The 26,341-nt window shown below is 40.4% G+C and overlaps 1 protein-coding gene across 1 annotated transcript in view; it reads left to right on the top strand.

The window, feature by feature from the left end:
- The window catches only part of mao (monoamine oxidase), a 39,765-nt gene that overhangs the window by 2,442 nt on the left and 10,982 nt on the right, over positions 1–26,341 (top strand). The window contains exons 2-6 of the mRNA XM_041950381.1: positions 14,702–14,796; positions 15,308–15,445; positions 23,867–23,971; positions 24,072–24,163; positions 24,314–24,455. Coding sequence (XP_041806315.1) covers positions 14,702–14,796; positions 15,308–15,445; positions 23,867–23,971; positions 24,072–24,163; positions 24,314–24,455 — 572 coding nt within the window. The remainder of the gene's footprint in view (positions 1–14,701; positions 14,797–15,307; positions 15,446–23,866; positions 23,972–24,071; positions 24,164–24,313; positions 24,456–26,341) is intronic.

Here is a 26,341-nt window from a genome sequence, read left to right as displayed (position 1 = left end):
CCATTTGCCTGCAAATGCAAATGTTATTTTCCTGCCTGCCAACGACCTACCGGCAGGTCTGTGGCCCTCGAGGGGCAGCCAGCACTTTCTGAGAAAACATTAAACACTTGTGACAGCCTGTTATTAAACCAACAGCAGAGAGGATGCCGAGAAGAGGGGGGAGGAGAGACGGAAAACAGAAATAACAGGGAGGAGGAGGAGGGAACCACTTCTTCCTGTTTTGTCTCAGCTGTGAGTGTGGAAAATCAAATGAGGCAAACTGAGAAACAAAGAAAGGAGGTATGAGGCAGAAAGATACGACTGCATGAGAATTTTGGACGAGATAAAGGGAAATGAGTATTAAAGGAGAGTAAATAGGGAACATGCAGATTGCACAAGTTAAGTGGTTGACTTATTGCTCCTGGCTCAACTCGACATTGCTATGCAGTCCAGTGCAGTGTGCTCTGTGCAGCAGGTGATTTACAAAAATTGGCTGCACTTGCTGGGCTGTCAGCCTATAAACTGTGCTGGATTTCTCTTCTCTACAGACCTCTGCCCGGAGAAATGGGCAGTAATGTCAAACGACTATAAAATTGTAACATTTGAGGTCAGTTCTCTTGAGGTGGTTTACCATGTGTGTATTGGCAAATTACTGAAAGCATTCCCACATTTGTGAACCAAATGTATTACTGTCCCTCTCCTGGCTTTCATTAAACCCCTAAAAACTAATCTCTGTTCATCAAAATTTTGGAAATTTGGAAATGCCTTAAAATGGCTTAGATCTAACTCTTTATCTATGAATATCCAAATAGCCCCGCCTGTATCTCCACCTACCTAGCATCACTCACCTGCAGCTCAAGCATTACCTACTCACCTTTGACTCTGCTCATCAAACACACAAATGGCACTTAGTGGCAGAAAGCTGTGAAAAGTCAAAAATAAGCTTGCCCTTCCCCAAAACACATCTCTCCAATAAACAAAACAACATTTTTACCCTTGTCCTTGCGTTTGTTATCTCAAACATTAATGCTATAATTCATCCATCCTTTTTCTTCCGCTTATCCTAATGGAGCGCCCTGCCACCCTGCGGAGGAAACCCATTTCAGACTTTGATTCTGATTCTCATGCAAGCCACTTCGCACTCGGCTGCAAACGGCCCCAACACATGCCCTCCAGTCCTTGGTTGTGCCTAGAAATTCTGTCCATAAAAATAATGAACAGAACTGGTGACAAAGGGCAGCCCTGCTGAAGTACAACATGCACTGGGAATATGTCTGAATTACTGCCGGCAATGCGAACCAAGCTCCTGCTCCGGTCATACATAGACCAGACAGCCAGTAGTAGAGGGCCCCGGACTCCATACTCCTGAAGCACCTCCCTCAGAATGCCACGAGGGACACTGTCGAATGCCTTCTCCAAGTTAATAAAACACATGTGGACTGGTTGGGCAACTCACGAACCCTTGAGCACCCTGCAGAGGGTGTAGAGCTGGTCCAGTGTTCCATGACCAGGATGAAAACCGCATTGTTCCTCCTTAATCTGAGGTTCGACTATCAGCCGAGTTCTCCTCTCCAGTACCCTGGAATAGACTTTACCAGGGAGGCTGAGGAGTGTGATCCCCCTGTAGTTGGAGCACACCCTCCGGTCCCCCTTCTTACATAGAGGGACCACCGCCCCGGTCTGCCAGTCCAGGGGCAATGTCCCCAACTGCCACACGATGTTACAGAGGCGTGTCAGCCAAGACAGCCCTAAAATATCCAGAGACTTGAGGTACTCAGGGCGGCTCTCATCCACCCGTGGTGCCCTGCCACCAAGGAGCTTCCGAACTACCTCTGTGACTTCAGCCTGAGTGATGGATGAGCCAACTTCTGGGTCCCCAGCCCCTGCTTCCTCTACGGAAGGCGTGACAATGGGATTGCGGAGATCCTCAAAGTAGTCTTTCCACCGCCCGACAAGTCAAAGTCAACAGCTCCCCACCTCCACTGTAAACAGTATTGGCAGGGTACTGCTTCCCCCTTCTGAGGCACCGGACGGTTGCCAGAATGTCTTTGAGGCCGACTGGTAATCCTCCTCCATGGCCTCCCCAAACTTCACCCGATTGTCCAAGACTTTGACGGGGATCTCCTACTGCCTCGCCAAGGACCAGATACTGACTGGATCAGGGTCAAATTATAATTCTTTGCCTAATTCTTAACTCTTAATATTATCACTTATAATCTTAAAAATTCTAAGTCTTAGGAGAGATCAGCTTTTCTTCAAAAAATGCACAGAGTCTGAAAAAAGAGTCAGAGTCCAGAAGAGTTGAGTCCAGGGAGCTTTATTCTCTTCACAGATCAAAAAGCCCAGGCAAGTCCTGCCAAAAATGCCCAAATTCTGTTCTGCGCATCACCTTTTATACACTTGTCAGAGGGCTTGGCCACACAGTTTGGCCACATCCTTTTTATCAAGTTACATCTTTACACTGATTTTATTGGTGTTTACATAGAGGGGGGTCTTCCCCTTTAATGCATAATTAATAATCTCTTGCCTAATTTCTACTGGTAATTTTCCACTGTAGCCTTTAGGGATTTTCCACTGAGATCCTTCTGGCCCAGTATCTATTGGGATCTTAGGAACTTTCCAGATTACTGCTTTGTTCTAAGTTTAGCAAGTTATCTCTATTCTAGTGTTTTTATTGGTGTCTAGCCAACTCTTAGGACATTTTTTAAAAAGATTTATATAACAGAACATAGGCCAAGCGAAACAGAGATAGTACTAACTAAACAGACACACGACTCACTAAGTAAACAGAGATTTCACTAAATAAACATAGATGTGATTTCTTAAGTATACAGAGTTAAGAGTAAAGAAACATGTTCAGAAATCCTCTTCATGTGTCTGTCTCCCTCATGCCCCTGAGCACAGAGTGAGCACAGAGTGGACAGAGTGGAGTGGCACAATCTTGTCATGTAACCCTCAGATCTGACACTACAACATATGGCCGAAGATCAGATGACACGACCACGAAGTCGATCATTGACCTCCGGCCTAGGGTGTCCTGGTGCCACGTGCACTGATGGACACCCTTACGCTTGAACATGGTGTCCGTTATGGACAAACAGTGACTAGCACAGAAGTCTAATAACAGAACACTACTCGGGTTCAGATCGGGGAGGCCGTTCCTCCCTCCAGGTAACACTGTCGCTGACCACGTGAGCATTGAAGTCCCCCAGTAGAACGACTGAGTCCCCAGTTGGAGCACTTTCCAGCGGCTCTACCACAGACTCCAAGAAGGGCGGGTACTCTACACTGCTGCTCGGCCCATAGACCGAAACAACAGTGAGGCACCTGTCCCCGACCCGAAGGCGTAGGGCAGCAACCCTCTCGTCCACCGGAGAAAACTCCAACACATGGCGGCTAAGGTGGGGGGCTATAAGCAAGCCCACACCAGCCCGCTGCCTCTCACCACGGGCAACTCCAGAATAGAAGCCTCTCTCTTAAGGAGTTGGGTTCCAGAACCCAGACTGTGCGTGAAGGTGAGCCCAGCTATCTTAAGCCGGTACCGCTCGACCTCCCGCACAAGCTCACCCCCCCAGCGAGGTGACATTCCATGTCCCCATTGGCAATTTCAGAGTCCAGGGATTGGGCCGCTGGGGCCCCTGCCCACGACTGCCACCCAAATCCCAACGCATCGTCCCCGTCTGATCCCTCCTGCGGGTGATGGGCCTCCTGGAGGGTGGGCCCACATCGCTCTTTCGAGCTGTGCCCGGCCGGGCCCCAACCAAGTGCAGTATTAAGTACTGTCCACACACCACACTGGGAGAGTTATTGACATTGGCCGTTCTTATTTGATCCGCATTAGCTTCCACAAAATGGTCACTCGTCTTCCTGGGGTCCTCAGTGACACAACAACCAAAAATACAAATTAATATCAGACCAAAAATGCAAAAAGATGAGAAGCTCTACACACAACACAACCAACAACAGTAACCCATGAAGGAAACAAAAATAAAATTGTTAAAAACACACAGCACCAAAAAACAAAAGGTACCCAAACAGCTACATATAAGACCGATAACATCTATGACAGAAGAATCGATTCATGTTTAAGTGAATTCTTGAAGGAAAATCTATTTATCACCTCTTAGATGTTGTTAGGAAGCATGTTCCAGGTTGAAGAACCTGTACAGAACAGTTCTCATTATGTCATTTGTAAGAGAACTATGTACTACCAGTTGAACAGTTGCCATATAGACAAAAGAATTCGTAGAGGCGAATGCTGCTCTGTAACTGCTGGATGTGTAAACAAGCAACAGTTTGCTAACAAGGTTGCCATATCAGCTTAAGATGTGATGACATGTCAATCTTGTGATCACTTGATCACAACTTGTTTTCCCTGCCCCCAAGTGGCCAAAAAAGATCTGTTATTGCAGGTTTAAGATTTGGGTTCATGGTTACATTTAAGGTTAGGTTAGACAGGAAGCTAGACAGGAATTCCTTGGAGTAAGACTCCATCGAATAAATGTCAGTTTTACACTTTATACTGCACTCATTGAAGTACTTTGAAATTCAAAAAAATCCACCTTAGAGTGTTATTGGAGGCCATAACAAGAGTTTATTTCTGTTGTTTTCAAAAATTTACTGATACAGACACCTTTCAAAATAAACAGTATAACATTATGCGCTGTATAACACACAAGTATAACATACACAGTACAACTTTATGTACTGTATAACTGTATAACACATAGTACAACTTTAAGAAACTGTATAACAGTATAACACACAGTACAACTTCAAACTGTATAACATACATAGTATAACTTTAGACACCATTCATGTGATCTGTGATGTAGGGTGATCTCTTCTGATTGGCTTAGTGAGGACCACATGGTTCTTGACCTCACTGAGGTACAGGAGGGTGGCCATTTGTAAAGGGTGCAGGAATTAACAAAAATTGTCACTCGCCCTATAAAGGTTTAAATATCTAAAATAATATATGTGTTTGTTGATTTCTTGTATGTCTTGTTTTCCTAATGTGCTCCATTGTTCTTGTAAAGGGTTCCGGTATCTAGAGATCTGGGTAATCACACACACACACACATGCATTCCTGCACATACAGTCACTGTAATGTGTGTGAGAGCGGACTCCACAGAAAAGATATCTGTGTCTCTTGCCACTGATGACATTGTTGTCTCTTGAATCCTTCACTCTTCACATCTCTGTTGACCTTTTTCTGTTTTCTCCCTCTTCGAAAGCCCTCAAAGCTGCCGGACATTTGCGCATTGCCGACGTTTTACAAAGTACTACAATCCCATATTTTCAAGGACACTAATGTACACATGTGTAGTCTGTACAGTACACCGCTGGTATTCCAAGTTAAGACACACACACACATCATATCGTAATGCTCCTAAGGCAGCATAAACCCTTGGCTTCCCTGACACCCTGTATAATTTCCCTCAACATGGCTGCAATCCTAGAACACCACTTTCTCTGTCCAGCTGTGCAAACAAGAGAACCTGTTGGCTGAGCTGCCAGATATTATCATTAGATGGACAGCTTATGTGTTTCCATATGTAATTTTCTGCACGCCTGCACCTTTGTATTTGTGTGTGGCAAGTAAAGCCATGGGAATTGTGCAGCCATAATTGCAGCTGTATAAATCTTATAAATGGTGACATTTATTGTGAAAAAAACACATGAAGCCAGTGGATGTTTGCACAAGACAAAGTCCTCATCTGTGACATTTTGAGAGAGGGAAATTGGTGCAGGTGTTCTGTGGGAAATGTCCCTATTTTCCTTTCATCCTCAGTGTTTGTCAGGTAAATTTATTTTTCAGTTGTTGTCACAGAGAGATTAAAATGATTCACCTCAAAATGTCGACCCCTTTCCTTCAAGCAAACATGTTTGCGTGAAGACTTGGTAGATTTACTCGAGTCTAACTGTCACCATTTTCAGACCGCAGTATTGTATGTGGTGAATACAGAACTTTACAAGATATTTTCTGTAAAACGTTCAGGATAACTTAAAGTGGAATCATTAGACATTGTTGACATTGTTTCTAACACACAGAGAAAAATAGTTGCTCAAGTGTTCCTCTCCTGTCTTGTTTCTCTGTCTGAATTTCAAGTTAGCGTATAATTGCTTGTCTAAACAGCCAATCATTGTCTCCGTGCTGAGAACATGAGACAGGGAAAATGTGATTGCTGCAAGTCTTGTAAATGTCTCCCCCTCTGGTGGTGCCTGATTCAAGTGGCTCACTTGTCACTCAGCTGGTATTGGAATTTTTGTTTGTGATCCTGTGAAAAGAACACTTTGCTGAGGTGCATACACACACACACACACACACACGTCTGGGTAAGTTTTCAAAGAAGATAAAATGTCACACGCTGACAGTATTTAGCAGCTTGCCATCATGCAGAATCCTTTGAGAAGACAGTACAACAGTTGTCAAATGGTTTGTTGAGAAATGTTTGTTTTTTATTCAACATTTCTGTGTCATGGGGAGTAATAATGTGACTCCTCCCTTACAGGACGTGATAAATAATTGAATCTGTCAGTTAAATCAGGAGTGACTGCCAGCAGCTGTTGAGCTTAATTTCACATAAATACTGGAAATACTGGAAAACATCTAGCCTCATAAAACCACACCTTATTTACTTCATTTTTTTAACAAATTCAACAAACAAGAAATAATGTGTTCATTACTGAGTTTTAAAACAGCTCCTGGTAGAACTGTTTTGCCCAGCAAACCACGTCTTTTAAAAGATCTGCATAGCTACACATTACAAAATAGACAAAATATTGTTGTTGAATCATTTGCTCATATCAGCTAGACTTTCAATCAATCAAAGTGATGTTTGCGTGGTGCTGGTCCATGTATCTGTGATCATGGACCCTATTTTCCCATGTTTTTGTGTCTAAGTGAGTAATGGGGGACAGTTTTTGAAATTGGTCCAGTACTCGCCGAGAGCACTGCAGTTGTCAGCTGTGAAAGAGACTGCAGTGTAATCCCACCAAGCGTTTGCGCACCTTCAATATACGTCCACTAAAAGTGGGTTTTTTTTGCCACTGACAGGCTCAGATTGTTAAAATAAGTGTCTGACAACATTAAAGGAACCCTACAGGTTTTTGTTAAACCAGAAATAGTTGTCATGCAGCTTTTGCCAACCCACCAGACTCCATTCACAGAAATAGTAATTTAATCATTGTAAAACATCATTCATTTAACAGAAACAAAATAAAACTCACCAAAACATTTTTGTTTCGTCTTTCACTGTTCCAACAATCACCACCAACTCTGGCTTTATTAACCAAACTCAGAGAGGAGTGAGAGACAGGGCAGAGAAGCAGCAGAGGAAAAGAGTGCATTGAGCTAGAAAATACTTACACCTAACTCTGGAATTATTTTCACCAGAGACACTTAAATATGTTGGACTTCACCAGAAAAAAACAGAAAACAGTCATTACAGAACAATGAAACTCTTGTGCAGCTGCCGTGGCAGTGCAATGGAATATACATTTTCACAAGCAAATGTCTGGATTTTTTTTACAATTCTATTAGAAATTTGACTTTTGAATATTCGTTGACAGCCCTAAAACCAGGAACACTTTACATTTAGCACATGTTAGAGAGAGGTTACTGTATGTGTCAAGTGAGATAAAAGAATACAGAGTTGCGTTCTAGTTTTGAATATTATGTTGATAATAATTCACAATTCCATAACTGAGTTCTCTTGTGGAATGAAAAACTGCATTTAATGGATTCCTCTGTGTTATTGTGTATGTTCAAAGAAAGACTTTGAAATGCTATCAAAAACATTTGATTTGGAATAGCAATGATCACTCTCAGACTAACTAATCTAAATACGGCAATTACTTCTATCTCTCTGCATTTTTTCACTTATTGAAAATGTGCAGTTCTTGAATATTTAAAATGTGTTGATGATTGGTTTGTTTGTATTTTACATTTTCTATGTATTTTGGGTGTGGTTTTCATATAAGCAAATACAGGTTTCTACCAAACCCTACTGCAACTTCACAAGTTTTTAACTTATTTATGTGGCACAAAAAGGGTATGATTATGCAAAAAACGCATGTTGAATTGTAGTTGAAGATGGTAGAAATTGGGTCCAGTAACAGTGTTGGACAGGGGGATTTCTAAACACACACACACAGATACACACAATATTCACATGCAGTTCGTTCCTGCCAAGTGGCTCCATCTTAACAATTACTGTTGTCAGGGAAACACTGTCTCTTTTTCCAGAGGGCAGAAGGTGTGTGTGTGTGTGTGTGTGTGTGTGTGTGTGTGTGTGGTCTGCATAGCAGTTTTTACTGCATTGTGGATCTGCACAAAAAGCACCAGAAACTCACTCCTGACTGTTGAATACTTTCAGGTCAAAGCCAAATGCATAAAAAATAACAGTGTTTTTTGAAACTTACATCAGAACGTCATTTTTCCTTTCAAACTTCTCACAGAGACCAGACAATTAGGTCAACCAGGGCCCCAAGGTGTTGTGGTGGACAGTAGTGGAGCAGTGGTGGGAAGTCAGGAGAGAGGTACTAAAAAGAGATAACTGAGAAGAAAAGAATATACACAATGTAGAATATAAGAGAAATAAAAAAAAAAAACACGTACAAAAGATATAAGAAGAGGTACAGTACAATTAACATCACTTATCATATCTCCTCCCATCTTTTCTGAACCCTTCTTATATGCACATGCACAAAGGAGGGGGGCACACTGCTGAATGCACACCAGCTGCGCCTCAGATGACAGGAAGACTGCGCTTCAAGGCAGCTGCATGTGTTTGACAAATATCAAGCATTTAGGTGCATAAAGCCTCTAACCGCATAGAGAGAAGAGAGGAGGAGGAGAAATCTGTGCTTTCTCTTCTCACTCTCCATGGTTTCCACCAAAGGCTGGCTGACCTTTTTCCTCAATTTGTAAGTCCTTCAGGCACTTTTTTCATGGTTGGGGGATAGAATGAAAAACAATTAAGGTTGTTTAAAGGATAGGTTCACAATTTTTCAAGTCATACAGCAATACTGAGGTGCCCATGTGTACATTGACACAGGTTGTGCTTGTTGTTGTTATTCATCCTGTTCATACTTACCATCAAAAGATTCCACCCACAGCTCTTATTCTGTGTAAATATACACACCAAGGTTCATATGAAGTTAATACGAGGCTTCAGCAGTTAATCAAATCAGTTCAAGTTACTGACTTTTTAGTATAAAACTCTGCCTTTGTATTTCTCCTTAATGTGTTGCACTGTGAGGGAATAGTAACACCTAGAGGAAATTGTTCATACTAAAACAACTTGGAACATACCTTACTCAAACTGTTAAAGCCTCTAATTGACTTTAGATAAACATTAAAATATATTTTTGTTTGGATAGAGGGCTGTTGATTTTGTCCTCGAAATTGCTTTCCAGAGGGCAGGAGGAATGATTACAGCAAGCAGAAACTGTTGCATTGCATTTGATATACTTGAAAAATTGTGAACCTACCTTTTATGTGACCCTCATTCTCTCATTACATAGTGCAGTATCTCAACCTGGTAAATCCTTAAGATTCAAGATTTCTTTATTGTCATTGAGCATGACATGTCAATGAAATTTGCATTGCAACCCCCATGTTAGAAACACGATCATAAGAAAGATCAGAACACTCTAAAATAAAATGAAGATACTAGAATAAAATAAACATGCAGTAAAAATATTCGTAAATGCAATAAAAATATACCAGAAATTGCAGACACACCCACTGCACCTCGCACCTTATAAGTAAAAAAAAAAAAAAGTTGATTCTAAAGGTATCAGTAAAATGTTTATTGACAATGTGTTTTATTCGTCCTCTGCCAAAATAGGCAATCTTGCAATGCCCTATCTACTTGCAGTGACTACAGCATTATGTTTAGGCACTGGCAGCACTAATTAATATTGGGGAAATGCATGGTCCATTTTCATATAGAAAAGGTCAGCAGTGACTTGAGACATAAGTTTTTTTATTAACATTTAACCAAAATCAGGATCTTTGTTTTGCCTTTATGATTCTGATGGCGTTTATGATTCAGCTGTGGCCGGGACTCAAACTTTGAATCATATAGTTAGATATTAACGAACAGTCTAGTTCTAGTTCCTATTTGTCAGTAGCTACAAGTATAGGATACTATTAATGGTGTTCAGGCAGCAATCATTAGTATTATGAGTAAATTTATTAATTCTAATGATAATGATTTACATTTTATTTAAATATCACTTGCTAAGCATACAGCTCAAAGGGCTTTCCAAATAAAATACAATAATGGAATACTATAAAAAAAATGAAAAATATGTAATAACAATATTAAAAATAGGCAGACAGTAAGAGGAAAGGGTAGTAGAAGTAGAGATGTTGAAACATGTAAAGTTTATGCCCATATACTCTTTTATGTCAGACTTCTACAGAGAGAAAAATATTAGTGTAGGACGTGATCCTTGAAAAGTCCTGGGAAACGATCTCCAGAAAAGAGTGGAAAGCCTGATTCTTGTTTGACTCTTTTGGTCTTTCAGTCTCTCTGCTGCATGAGTTGAATTTCAATTTGCCCCTGTGTCTCTCCTCTCAGCTAAAGTTTGGTTTGGGAACAGTCCTTAGCTGGTGATTTTTTTCTAGTAGCTCATTCCTCTTTTTCATTTCACGGTGGGAGAATGGAGGTAGACAGCAAGGGAAAGCTCAGTCTGGATCCTTTGAAGTGATGATAGCTTCATAGCTTCATGCAGATCTCTTAGTCATTTTTTACGAAACAAAAGCCTTTTATGGCAAGGCTTTTTATATATAAAAACATTACGCCTTTATTAAGACAAACGACCTCTCTGATCAAAGCTTTATCCTAACAGGATGCTACTTTTTACTGTGATTGCTGTAGGCATAAACTAGAGATAGAGACAGATGCTCTTTGTTTTCAAAGACAGAGACTGACCTTTTGAGGTGAGTGCAGGTAATTTGTTAGCCTCCTGTGGTCAGAGCTAATGCTTATCACAAAGCCTGGTCGGTGGAGTGTGTTTGGATGGGGGGGTAATACAACTGTAGATAATACAAACTATCCTAAAACTAATATAAGCTTTGCTAGCTTCAACAGGGCTTAGCCAGATTGGGTAGCATAAAGAAGGGGGTGAAGAGTGCAAGGTAAGATGGGAAATTAGGGCGAAGTCCAGGAAAATACTTCTCTGATGGTGATGGTCTCTGATGCAACTGTAGCTCTGAGCTGTCAAATACAAGCTAGCTCCTGCTGTTGCGTTCCACATTTATGAAACTTTGTTGTGGTCCAGGACAAAAGGACATCCACATACTTTTGTTTACTTTCTGCCTGGGACTGTTTTCATGGTTTGGGCTATGGTCCTGAGATGATTGATTAAAGGGTTAGTGGCAACGAAATCAAAGCGCTGCTTGTTGAGTGAATAGTTTTAGATTCCTGGCACTCAGCATCACAGAGAACCTGCCATGCTCATCTCACTGTCCACCCTGGATAACAAAGCTCAACTGTATATTTCTTAAGGAAACTTCCCAAAATTCCCATACCAAGTTCTTAGTAACTTTTACAGAAGAAGCATCATGGCTGGAAACATTACATATTGGCGTGGAATGTGATTAAAACCACCTAGAACATCACTGACGACATGAGGTGCCTGCGTACAGCCCAAAAGACAGTAAAAGACAATACCCACCCCAGCCACAGCCTGTCCACATTCCTGCTGTCTGGCAAGCGATACAGAAGTGTGAAGCCTTATGAATTATTCATTCATTCAAAAATGTTTGCTTTGTTTGTGGCATAAAGAGACTACAGCTTGAATTTCATTGTGTTGCCCTGTGTTGTGGAATGCTAAAAATAAATAATAGAATAAAATAAATAAATCTTGTACCTTGTATAGTGATATTTTAGATAACAGTGTGTTTCCAGCTTTGTTCGATGAAGGCTCTTTCTTGTTACAACAGGATAATGCCACTAAGTGAATAATGTTAGGTAACTTACAATTGGAGCACTTCAGTGGCTTGGGTCGACATAAAACAGCATTAGCTCTCCAAGTTAAGTAATCAGTGTGAATGATTAACAACTGTGCTGGAAAATATCTGGTTCTCTGATAAAAGAAGTTGAAGGTACAAGCTTGAGTACATAAAAATTTAAAGAGAGGTAAAGTCAGCTATGACTCCCCCGCATTTCCAATCACAGAGCTTAAAATAATGCTGTGCACTACCAACAGCAGGCAGAAGCTAAAATTACACTGTTAAGAAAACTAATGATACAGTCTGCACTTTCAGTCAATTTACCTTTGAATTCTAGCTTTATTTAGCATGAATCCAGCTACCATAGCACCTCTGACTGGCTCTTTCTCCATAGCAACAATAGCCAAATCTCATGGCTATTGTAGTATACAATATAAAGAGCAACCCATCTGCCATTACCATCTGCCATGCCAGGCAAAACAAAGTTGAAATAATATGCGGCCATAACATAAACCTACAGGGTTGTTACATTATCAAGGAGACTCTTTATGTGTATAGGGCACCAAAGTGTTCGCACCCAAGAGACATTATCTTTTAAAGAAAAATTTGAAATGAGTAAAATACTGTTTCTTCTACTTGGAAACTGCTGAATCTCAAATGCCTGCAGTCATGTTCCTAAATCTTGTGGAAAGCTTTGTCTGAAGAGCGAAGAGAGTTAGAGTATCGTATCAATGCCATGATTTTGGAATGAGATGTTCAGTAATGACATATATGACGTTTAGGTGCTTTTGATGGTAAGCAACCACTCCTCTCTAGCTTATATAAATCCCCCTGTCTCTCTCTGTGGTGTCTGTGCTTTACGGCAGGCTTTAAAACATCTGCTGCACTGACATAGTCCAGTACTGCTGAGGTATATGCCACATGCTAATCCTCTGCATATGTGTGTTCATGCCTAAGTGCATTTATGTTGTGTCATATTGAATTAAAGTTATGACAGGAATTGCCTGAGGTCAGTATGTGAAAGCTGTTGCCTTAGCCTGTCTGCTATAGACTCTTCGGTTGGTCAGTTTGTCAATCTATGTGAAAGTCTTGCTCTATTCTTTGTTCTGCCCTCTTTTCCCTCACATGATAAGCATGTCAGATGGTTTGTGATTTGTTGTGCTTTGTGGAATTATTTCTCTCCCTCTTGTGCCTGCAAAGATGTCCCCCTCCCCTTGCTCTCCATTCTTTTCCATAGCCCTCTCAGTATCCAGCCAAATCATTTAAAAGGTAATTGTAATTTGCTAGTCCTTCAATTTATTTTTTTTCAAGAGAGACCTGTATTTAAGAAAAAACTATACATGCACAATACAATATACTGTAAAAGCAGCTAGTAAGACAAGATAAGATATAACTTTGATCCCACATCAAGGAAATTAAGATGTTACAGACAACAATCATAACAATAATGAAAAAGGAGATGTAGAAAAAGAACAGACAATAAAAAGGATACAGAAGAAAACGATATACCTATATATTATATCAACTATATATGTACATTAAAAATAAAAAGAGTATAAAAATAATGCCTTGAATATTTGAATTGCACGTGGAAGGTATGGATCGTAAAATACAGTGTTTTGTACTATTGCACAGTCGTAAATTTGTAACAGTAGAAAAAAGAATATGAAATATAATATAAAAGGATGTGTAATATTGCACAAAATATTTGCACAGATGTAGTGGACAGTAGTGCAAAACAGTAGCTTTATGATGTTGTGATGTGCAACAACACCATTCCTGAGTTAAAGGATGTTGGAGTTGAATAATCTGACAGCTGATGGTATGAAGGACCTGCAGTAGTGTCCCTTCTCACACAGTGGACAGCAGTCTGTTGCTGAAGGAGCTGCTTTTGGCCCCCACTGTCTCATGCAGGAGGTGGGAGGGGTTATCAAACATTGATGTCAGCTTGTCTAACATCCTCCTCTCACCCACCTCAACGGTGTCCAGAGGGCAGTCCAGGACAGAATATAAAAATAAAATGTTATCAACAGTGTCCTATACACTCCAAAGGACCTCAGTCTCCTAAGCAAATGGAGATGACTTTGGCCCTTCCTGTAGAGGACGTCTGTGTTGTTTGTCCAGTTCAGTTTGTGGTTGAGGTGAAGACTCAGGTACTTGTACTCATCCACAATCTCAATGTCCAAAACCTGGATGTGGCACCTTCCTGCGGAAGTCTATCACCATCTCCTTTGTCCTGCTGCCGTTAATGTGTAGGTGGTCCAGTTCACACCATTTGACAAAGCTGGTGGTGACCTCCCTGTAAATTGTACAATGGTGTGCTGCGTAGCAATAGAGAAACAAGATTTGTTTATGTAAAAAAAAATCATTCTAGTCAGATTTTCCAAATAATCTCCATCTATTCTGTCTGAAAGTTACTTGATCAAGAAAAGTAACTTCATCATGTGAGGCCTCATATGATCAAATGCTTCTTTTAAGAAAGCTGTGGCACTAAGCTTTACAGTTTGACAGACCTTTTCCACTTCTTTGTGGTTTACTGTGAGAACACTGCAAACGTAATTAAGACTAAAGATAGGAGTGGCACCTCACCTGCAGTCACACATACTTCACAATGCACACACACATCATTATATACCAGCACATGGCAATCATGCACAAGCAGTCTACTAATGTAATCTTGCCTACATGTAGTGCAGTAATTGTATTATATGTGTTCTTACTCACCTCACTATTTCTCTGTCCATCTGCAGGTTTATGTGCAGCGAAGTTGTTGAAAGCCAGTGGACTGAACCCTGTGGTCCTGGAGGCCAGGGATCGGGTCGGTGGTCGTACCTTCACTGTGCGGGTAAGACCAGGACAGCTAACACTACTACTAACAAACTGTAGGCACATTTTATGTCTTTATGCTATTGGATCAATTACAAGAGACACTGTTTTGTCCTGATTGAACTATGGGGGATTTCAGAGTTAAGTCCGCTTCTCAGAGGAGTAAATAGGGGTCAAGTGAACAGCTGTGTAGAGTCATGTGTCATCTGCATTGCATTGAAATCAATACTGAGTTTATGGATGATGACCCCTAGTGTCAACATACAAAGACTGAAAAGTAGTGGACCCATTACAGAGCCATACGGCACTCCATACAGATGTTTATTCTTTGTGATGAGGAAATTTGGAATGACACAAAAAAGTTATGATGTGATAAGCAGGATGATCCAGCCTATCAATAAAACTTTCAAAGGCTGCAGGCTGTGGCCCAGAAGCACAGATTTTATTCAGGCTTGTCAGCATTATCTGAGATTGTTTTTTACATTTTTCTTTTCATGTTTCAATGTGTTTTTTTCTTTTTTCTTTTCCAGAATAAGGAGACAAAGTGGGTTGATCTGGGCGGGGCTTACATCGGACCAACTCAAAACCGCATACTCCGACTGGCACATGAGTATGGCATAAAGACCTACAAAGTCAACGAAGAGGAGAGCCTGGTGCATTATGTCAATGTGAGCATCCCAGCATCTGTGTGTGCTAATAGCAGATCATATTCTACTCTTTGCCTTTGGCTGATGTCATATCCATACAGGTCCACTCATACCACAGATCCAGACATGTTAAACATTAAGGTTGAATGATATGCCAAAAACATCAGACTGGTCCATATTCATCCAGTGATGGTGAAAAATGTCAGACAGAGAAAATGGCTGTGATTCAACTGCAGATAACTCAGGTAGTGCAGACAACTTCTCTACAGCTGAAAAGAACGCTCCTCTAGTCAGCCACAGAAGGTGGAAACAATTTTCCTTGCAAAAAGGAAAAATAAATCTAAATCTAACTCAAAGATGCTAGTAAAAACAATGTGATAGTACAATATGCTAAGACTGGTTAAGTGATGCATATGAACTGAATATTTAGTATAAAATCATTTCAGTAGAACACCAGGCTAACTGTGGAGAGAATTTGTCTATCAAATCAATCTCACATGCTCAACGCTGTTACTCGAACTGATTGATAACAATGACAAGTGGCAGCTGAGTTTTAATTGCAGCAGCTAGAAGACATGGCAGATTATTTGTACAATCTGCTATGGAAATGTGATTCAAATTTCAGCTGCCACTAAAAACATGCAACATCTCATACCCTCTGATCAAAAGCTATTTGAGCGTTGCTCCTCAGACTCTTTTCCGTGGTGCTCAGAGAAGTCCAAGGTATTATGCAGAAGAAAACCAAACATTGTATCCTTCTTGTGACTTCCTACATATCTGCTGAGCAGCCAGCCACCCTTCTCCACTCCAGACTGGAGATGCTAATCTGTGCCTGAGGGATTTCTGTAATGCAGTTTCTCTTTCCTCTGAGTGGTTGAAAGGATAGCAAAATAAAACAAAGAAGGAAGGAAGAAAGAGACACTGAGGCCATCTTTGTTCTTGTTGTTCTTTGCTCCATATCTCATTACTGTGGGTGCACCGTTGTCCTTAATACAGTTAGGTTCCTTTACCTGATTTGATTTGCCGTTGCTGCCATGTACCCTGGTCAACCTACCCCTACTGTAAATCACTGAACTGCCTAGTGTGGCTGGCAGCTTTCTGTGTGTGTGAGAGTGTGTTTGTGGGATGGCTGGGTGGGTGGTAAGGTCCACAGTGGCAATGGAGAGAGCTTATCTCAACAAAGGATGTGTTCCAGTTGTTGAATCATAAAGAAGCTCAAAGTCCATCTCTGAAGATGGACTTTGCTTCTGGCACTGGTGTGTGGACACAAACACACATACATAAATGCACTTTAATTGGATTATATAAAAACTTGTTTCTGATGTCCACTGCCCACTTCCATTTACATGTATAAGGGGCCAGAATATTACAAACAGCTTTCAATATAATGAAATCCAATACAACTTTGCACAAAATACTTCTTTATAAATCACCAAAGATTTAAATTAAAGTCTCTCTGTCATTGTCAACAAACTCAGAATTATAAAATTCAAAAAATGATTTACTGCCGGGCTGTTGTATTAGTTGTATCTTCAAGAATTAAAATTTAATTTGCATAAGAGGCTTGTTTAGAGTATTAGCCACTCAGTATTTATTATAGGTAGGCTATATAGTAAAATATGATCATTGCTTCGCTTCTCCTACAGAAGGGCTCTCCACTGTAGCAGCAGAGTTATTAATTATGCACCACTGTGCATCCTGAACTGGCCTGAGATCTACATCCAGTCAATTTGCAAAATCATTAGTGGTTAATGATAATCTGAAAAGCTACTATTCAATGTAACAACTAATGCAAAAAAAGGTATATAGAAAAAGTGATCAATAATTGTCAAGTTAACTGACACGGGACTACGTGGAAGCATTGTTTCATGTGAATCTCTTGAGAGTGCAGGTTATTTGAATCCTGTGCAAACTACTATACATTGAATGGCTAGTGCAGACCATGAACATTAAACTTGGGTATGACATAATGAAAATCTTAAGGAATCAAAGTCAAAGGCCTTGTATGTAAAAAAGGACTTTCGTGTACATTCATCTGTCATGTCAAACAGAATGGGATGTCCAGCAGACATCGACAGACAAGCTTAACGTGAAGGTAATATTAGACGAGAAGGTAGACTATGACATGAATGTCATTCATCCTCATCCAAATCACACAGGTCACTATCACACGCACTCGGACACAAGGTTTTGGACTCAATTGCACGACTCAACACCAGGATGGGAACAAAAAAGGCTCAAGGCCGGTTTTAATAACAAAAGTCTCTTCAGATTACAAAAATGAACAAAAGGTGCGCAATATCAAAAATACAAACAAAAGGCGCTAAGAATAATTTCTTTTTCTCAAAAACCATGACAACAAAAGACTCACAAGGCAAGACAAGGGATTCAAGGTAACACGCTGGACTGACAAGGATCACAAGGCTCACAAGACAATCTGGCACAGGACAAAGGGAGACGCGGACTATATATACATGAGGTAACAATGAACAGGTGGAAACAAGCAGACAATCAGACAGGAGGGAAGAACACCAGGAGGTCAAGGGGCCTGAAACAAGAGGAGAGTTAGGTTTCACAATAAAACAGGAAGTGCTAGACAAAACATGACACCTCAACAGACACGACGGGACATAACAGTGACTTTTTGTCCTCTTCTAGGACTCAATGAAAGCATACAGGTTTCACAGCCCAAGACAGGAAACTAGCTCTTAACTGAGCACACACAGACCTTTGTGCACTTTGGTTTTGTTGTTTTTTTTTTAACATTTCTGCTTTATTTAGATAGTGACAGCTGGAGAGAGACTGGAAAGGCAGGGAGAGAATGGGGATGACATGCAGCTAAGGGCCCAGGCTGGAATTAAACCCAGGCTGCTGTGGTAAGGCCTTAATACATCGTACATGCTCTACCAGGTGAGCTATGGGGGCGCCCTCTCCAGTCCATTTAAACAAACTGTATTGCTGTATGGACTAATCCAGTTGGAGCAAGGTTTTATAGTCTTCAGTGTGCTGGTCATCTCGCCACTGTGTCCTTAGCACTGATGTACTACTGACATGACCTACTTCAACAGTGCTGTGAAATGTCAGCAGCATGACATTTGGCACCAACGGCAGCTAGAAAATGGGCAGCCCTGGTGATGTGAAGCGGTATGTGGACTCTGCAAGGGAGCTCCTATGTGAGTGTGTCTCCCTGGCTACTATCTCTGTAAGATCCACCCCAAGACCAAGACTCACACAAACATGCCACTCGTAGCTCCCTAGCTGGTTTCCATGGTAGCATGCCTCATCAAAAACCGCTCACCCCTATCCGTGTCACACAGTATATTTGTCTGTGTTCGTACATTATGGGATGAGAGGTTCCAGTTATCTGTCTTTTACCGATGTGGCTCCCTCTGTTGTGACATAGAAATTACTTGACATGAAGTGACATGATCTTCATCAGCTAGAGGGGAATTGATAATGACATCAACATTACAGATAAAATGAACATGGGTGCAGTGCAGAAAGACATACAGTAGGACCTAGCAAGAACATGCCAACGCTGTTCCTTTGTTAGTTGGACTTTTACAGTTCTAGGTTGTCAGATATTTATGTATTCAACAGGTCATCTCTGATCCTTATCTCTGACCTCCTTGACAGAGTGCTAAAGAAAAATAAATTGTGCCACAGGGTCGGTAATTAATGGACTGAAAAAAAAACAACATTTAGACTCTGCTGGGTTTCCTGCAGGCAAATGACCAACATGATAAGGACAAGGACAAGGAAGGCACATTGATTACATCCTGATCAAGCAAGAATATATCGGTAACACTTACAATGTGGCCTCCAGATACATAATCAATTCTAAATAGTTATAGTAGTAATAGTTATGAATGAGTTCTAAACAAGTGCATCATGTAATAGTTTCCTGATCACTGCATAATTCGTAATAACAGAGGAAAGCATACAGGATGATATATACATTGATCTAACCTATATGACAGTGTCTATGTTACATCACAGCGCAGCTATAGTAATAGTAAACCAACATGCCTTCCAAGTCACTGTGTAATTAGGGCTAGCTTTCAAGCAAGCCGTGTAGCTAATCAGCTTTTCTATAGCAGATTGTAATCCAAAAGGCCAGTGCTGGTTTCCCTTATCAGCAAACTACTGCCTGACAGGCAGCTGTGGCTCGGCACTGGATTAATTAATGAGGTATCACTATCAGAGATGGGGAAACAGACATTGATTACTTACTGTTTCTGTTATCAGACATTGAGAAAGAGCTATATTGTGCATGTCTACACGTTCACAGGACCACTGAGAGAAAACTCAACTCAAACTATGATCATTCTTAACATTTTAATGATTTATTGATACTTCCTGATAAAGAAATACATGTGTAGTTATGTTGAAAGTCCCTTATCTGTTTTCATATGGCCTGTCAGAAATAAAAACAGATTTATCCTCATTAGAGCTTGACTAATTTGAAGTTGAACTTAAGTTGACAAATTATCCTGTAGTTGAATATGAATGGTCTATTTTTAAAGGTGAAAAACATTCAAAATATAAAACATGTTAAATATAGCCTTTGAAACAGTCCATCCCTAGCAAGACTTGATGTAGGCCAGATGAAGCTGAATGCTCAACATCTAACATAAAATGCCTTATGAAGATGATATGGCGGACAATTACCTATCAGACACATGGCAACAGTAGAATTTATTAGGAGTTTTAGTACAGGAGGTTCATCAGAGCTTCTCTGATGAAAACAGCTGCCTGCTACAGATGGAAAAGTGATACATTACATTACACATTGTCAACTTATCCATTGTCAATACAAAAAATATAAATATCTCTAGAAATGCAGCACTTCTTGCCATATGCAATTGTTCAATAGCAGAGACAACACGATATCTTTAAGGTCCTGTGTGTAAGGTTTAGGAGGATCTATTGGCAGAATATGGCAGAAATGGAATATAATATTCAGAATTATGTTTTCATTAGTCTATAATCACCTGAAAATAAGAATTACTAGGTTTCCGGTACCTTAGAATGGGCTATTTATTGAGGGAGTGGGTCCTCTTTCATGGAGTCTGCCATGTTGGGCCATCATATTCCTACAGTAGCCCAGAATTGACAAACCAAGCACTGGCTCCAGAGAGCACCTTTCTCATTTTTTACGTTTTTAGTAGTAACAGTAGTTTCTACATGCTAGCAAGGGAGTGGGTGAGGCAAGAGGTGTTCGCTTGGTTGCATTGTGCAACCTCACCCGTAGAAGTCACTAAATCTTAAGTGACTTAAGTGAACCAGAATAGTTGTGGGCCAAAAATTCTAAACAATGAGCAGAAAGATGCAGAAAAGTTTCAAAAGAGCAAGCAAGACTGCAGGTCTATAGTGTGGTTCTAGGCAGACTACAGTGCGTTTATCAGAGTCTTTTCACTGAAAACAGCTGCCTGCTGTGCACGTACATGTGGATTAGAGGTGAGACTGAACCAAAATTGAGAGAGAGCTACAAAGTTAAACAATAATTATCTTATAATTAAAGCGACATATTACACCTAGACTTTTGGCCCATTGTTAGTATAAAATATTGATAAGAACAGCTTCAAGGTCAACACAGTATATGTTGGAAATATAGACATTAGATGTTTGTTAACAGCTCAAAAAAGTACATGTAGTTTGAGGGTGAGATTAGTGTCAGTTGTTTCTCCATCTGTTTATATAAAGCTTTCTGCAGTGCAGGTGCCTGTGTCTCCATAGCATTATGTTTCTACTTTCTCCTCTGAGTGAGGCTGACTCACTGCTCACTGATGTGGAAACAGATGCTGTCGTGCATTCTCTCCTCTCCATATCCCCCTCCCCTCCTCTGCACTCCTCCTTCTGTATTCACTTGGCCAGCATCACCATGGTGACAGACCTGTTGTTACACGGCAACGGACAGTTCTGAGCACGGCAGTGATACTGTATGTTGATCATGCTTCATTAAAAAAAATGCAGAGGGTTTGTTGTTGTTGGGAGATAATAACAGATATTTTCACATTATTGAGAGAGTGGTAGAATAGAGCAGCAGGCCTTTAGGTGTTGGTGCTAGAAGAAACTCTATGAGAGTCAGTGCTTACTGACTTGATTCATCTTTCAGTTCCAGTCATTCAGTTGTATCTGGGGCATTACTCTACCTCTACTTGTCCGGTAATTTTCAATTTGTGACTGTTATGTTATACTTTGTTGAAATGAACTCTTTACATGGAAGTTTTTTGTTAGTTTTTTGTTAGTTTGTCTGTTTGTTTTACATACTAACAAATGGAGATGTCAGTGATTGTGACCATAATCGGAAAACTTGTCACCCTGATAACACACAGTTCAACTCAGTCAGGAACGGGTATCTGAGGTAAGAGATAAAGCACACTAACACAGGGTGATTGACCTGAGCTGTGATTATTGCTGCTTCATGTCAGTTCTGTTGTAGCCATGGTGTTTGTGATCAATCCTGGTCTGTCAGATGAAACATTTCCTTATGTAGAATACATAACCAGCTTTTCTGAAAACAAAGCCCAACAAATGCAGCACAAAGAATTAAACACATTATTACAACATTAATGATGTTGTATGTTTTGCACTGATATAAGGTAAACATGATGGATTATTTGGTGCTTCCCTGACTCTATAGCTATAAACACGTCTCTGATTAACATAGCACAGTTGACTTTTCAAACACAGAAAAGTGGCACAGTACTGACAGTAAATCACTGCACTGTGTTATTTTTCTATAACAAAAGTTCTGTAAGTGGTTCCCATGGGCCTTTTTTTATTTTGGTATTTACTTGATAAGCAATATTAGCTAAAACAAGATTGAACTATTGATGACTGTTAGTATCTGGTAGTTCCACCTGAATGAAATATTCAAAAACAAGGTGCCATTGTTAGTTGTCTGTTTTTTTTTTTTTTTTGTTTGTTTTTTTGGCTTTCTTTATGATGTTTATGATTACAATTTTTTAAATTTCCATAGAATTCAACCTTTGGAAACATTGCGTCTTCAGTATAACTGAGTTTGTAGAGGCTGACCCACCCAGCTCTGAGTTTCAGAGGTTAAGCTGTTTTATTTGTTATAAATATAACTTCAATAGACTCTAGTGCCAGGTTCTGACAGAGGAGGCAGGAGACATGAGTAAAAATAATAAGGAGTTTAATTGGTGTTTAGCAAGCAACCAACAGATGGAATATTGAAAAATACTGAATGGTGCACAGTCCCAAAGCTTCAGATCCAAGTCTTCAGGGTTAGCAGAGAGAACAGGTCCTAGAACAGCTCCAAAGGTGGAACAGGATTATCCAGTCTCTCCACGATGAGTCCAAACAGGCGAGATACGTTTTTCCACTTCAGTCTCACAGGGAGAGCAGACAGGCAAGGCACAAATGAGGCTGGCTGACTGGGTTTACTTGAGCACAAAACACACAAGCAGGTCAGTTTACTGAGCACAAGCAGGTGTGAGACAGACTTAGATACTGGGCACATGAAGGTCTAGTCATGACCACTCTGGTAGGCAGACGATTCAACGAAGACTGGTTGTTTGTCTGGGGTTTTATACTGTGTGGCCATGTGGTCCTGATCATATGTTGAGCACACCTGTGCTCAAGGAAGGGAAAAAACGCACGAGTACAAAGGGAAGAGAAGGAGGAGGGACTGCAGATCTGTAAGGCCGGATAGCAGTTGGGGATACTTTGTAAATGAAATTTACAAAGATAATAAAATTGTACATGTGGTTGTTTTGTGATTGTGGTCAGGAAAGAATCTCCAAAAAAATGACAGTAAATTGCATGACAAGCCAAAATAAGATACTAAGTACAATAATAAGAGGCTATTATTGGCTCAATACTGGTGCAGCCCAAGCCTGTACTCTGGGCCTGAAGCTGAAACGTAACAGAGATCCACTGCGGTGTTGAGAGCTCTCACACAAAGGCATTATTTTATGTATGTATGTGTATATTGTTATATCTATATCTTGTGTCTTTCAGGGGAAGCTGGTGTTAAATGTGTTTTGAAACAAATTAAATTGTCAAGCTAAATGTCAGTGATGTAGTTACATCAACACACACACGCACACACACACACACTCACACACACACACACACACACACACACACACACACACAGACAACCGTAAATCAGTTGTGTGGTTGAGAAATAGAGCAATAGCCCTGGCAAACAAACAGATGGACTGTGGACACTCTTATGTAGCTAGATGACTCTGAATTTTTGAATCAGTCGCACCATTGGTACAGTACTTTTTACTATATACATATACTGTATATACTACTCTTTGAATATGCTGGGGGTATTTAGCATACTGGAGGTCAGCTACAGGTCAACTAATATAATATATGTTATATTTGCATATTTATATGTTCATTCGTATGATGTCAATGATGATGATGATTGTGATGATGATGATGACGGTTATCCAACAGGGAAAGTCTTACCCGTTCAAAGGCTCCTTCCCTCCCATGTGGAACCCCTTTGTCATCTTGGACTCAAACAACCTGTGGAGGACAATAGATGAGATGGGCAAGGAGGTAAAGCAAAAATCACCCTTGTTTTTTGCTTTCGCTCTCTACTTTGTGTCTCATCTTTGCCAAATGTTTGTTTGTTGTTCATCCTCCTCCTGTATTTCAGATTCCCAGGGAGGCCCCCTGGAGAGCTCCCCATGCTGAGGAGTGGGACAAGATGTCCATGCTGGAGCTCTTTGAAAAAATCTGCTGGACCAGGTAGCAAGCAGAGGAAGCTGATTCACTATTCCTATCTATCCTATGTAACACGAGCTATATTAGGGACATTTACACGGACATGACTGTGTTATGTGTGTTTTTCAGTATTCAGTTCTAACTGTTTGTTTAATCTCTCTCGCTTTTTTTAAGAACTGTTCGTCACTTTGCCAAATTGTTTGTCAATGTGAATGTGACTTCTGAGCCCCATGAGGTATCGGCTCTGTGGTTCCTCTGGTATGTGAAACAGTGTGGAGGAACCATGAGGATCTTCTCCACCTCCAATGGAGGACAAGTAGGTCTGCATGAATGTGTGTGGCACATCTTGGATTTTCCATTACCGTCATTACCATGATGAAATTTTCAGCATATTTAAAATGAGATGCTTAACTGTGGCAGTAATAACATGCAGGTGGAGGTACACGTATACTCATAGAACTGGAGTTACATACAGTAACTACTATTTACTCCACTATAACCTGACTTGCAGGCTAATTTCTCAGTTGTTGGCTGCAGAACTCAAAGTCTTCATCTGTTCCCACCATCTGAGGAAGTGAGGACCCAGTGGATTAACTTGATGGAAAAGTCCCCACCACAAATGAAAAACTGTTATATCTGGTATAGCAGTCATATAATTATCTGTTCAGTAATCATTTTAATTCAGATTGCCTTTAGGCCAATACAAAGCAGGATTCACTTCAAACCTGGGTAGTAGGGTCTATTGTAGGCCTACAGGGCAGAGCAATGTTGGTGTATTTAATATTGAGGGTCAGTCAAGAGAAACTGTGTCAACATTAAGCCTCATTTGAAGCAATTAAACAACCAGAGTAGTAGCTTGGATGTGGGAAACTGTTTTGTCATGTTGCTTTTTGCATCTTCTCGTATAGCCAGCGCTAACGTTATCGCCATACCTCATACTACAAAACAAGCTCAGCTGGTTTTGATGTTGCATGAAACCCCCCTCTGCTGCCTCAATATGTGTGTCTGTTGCTGATGTATATAAATGTACTTGATAGACATGCCCTGTGATGCTCTGACTGTTGTACTTCTAGGGGTAGGCAATGTGACCTGGAATTTATATCACAATATTTCTTTGCTTTTTATGGTGAAATGGTGGAAATATATCATGACTCAAAACATGATTCTACCTCTTTTCAATCCAATAATAATGTAAGGCAACACATGTTGGTATTCAGTATCCAAGATACTGAACCTGATGCTGTGCCATCGGTGTGTGAATGAAGAAAAGTGCTTTGAGTGGACTAGACTAGAAAAGCGCTATATAAACATACAACATAAAATAAAAAAAAACATATATATACCGTCTTAGGAAAGAAAATCAAAATTTAAGAAATGGATGTGTTTATTGGCTAGTAAATTGTTGGCTAAATAGGAATGAAAATACATCCACATGAAAGGAGTAATGTAGGTTAATTAGTAAATGTAATGTGATCTCAGCAACATTTATTTGGCAGAAAACCTAAAGTGTATTATATAAGACCAGCAGTCAGTGTACCATGGGGCATCTCTATCAAGTACATTTACATATGGCAGCAACAGACAACAGCGTTGGGCAAGCTATATGCAAAGTGTAGTGAACTAACTACGTATGTAAATGAAGTTTGATTATATAATCATACTTTATACCGAAGCCACCACCAGAGAAATGTAGCAAGCTAAGCTACAGCAATATGACAAAATATAGTGTACATCCAAGCTTGACACTGGACCAACTTCATTCCAAGTCAGTGCTGCCTCAGTGGTCAAGAAAATATTCAAACAGATAATGTTAACTTTAATTGCTAATTAAATAATAAGCTGTGCTCTCTGCTATCACTACTCCAAAAGCAACATGGCAACAAAAGCATGTGCAACACTTAATAAGAGCATGTATTGAGAGTGTGTGTATTTTCATCTGTGTGTGTGTGTGTGTGTGTGTGTGTGTGTGTGTGTGCGTGTGTTTGTGTGTGTGTGTGTGCCTGAGCTTCTATGGGTATGTTCAGTTTATTTCAGTTGCACTGAGAACTCAGAATTTCATTACATGTCCATCTATGGCAGTCACTTGCTGATCCATAGCTGTTTCATTTCAGACTGCAGCAGAAAGCTCTGCTGCATTTGAGCTTCAGACATGCTCGGGAAACATGTAGCTTGTGTGCACAGTGCCACACTACTTAATCAATA

This window comes from Chelmon rostratus, chromosome 13, assembly GCF_017976325.1.
Source record: "Chelmon rostratus isolate fCheRos1 chromosome 13, fCheRos1.pri, whole genome shotgun sequence".
Taxonomy (NCBI): domain Eukaryota; kingdom Metazoa; phylum Chordata; class Actinopteri; order Chaetodontiformes; family Chaetodontidae; genus Chelmon; species Chelmon rostratus.
The sequence above is the reverse complement of the archived record's forward strand: the minus strand, read 5'-3'. Positions and strand labels throughout refer to the sequence as shown.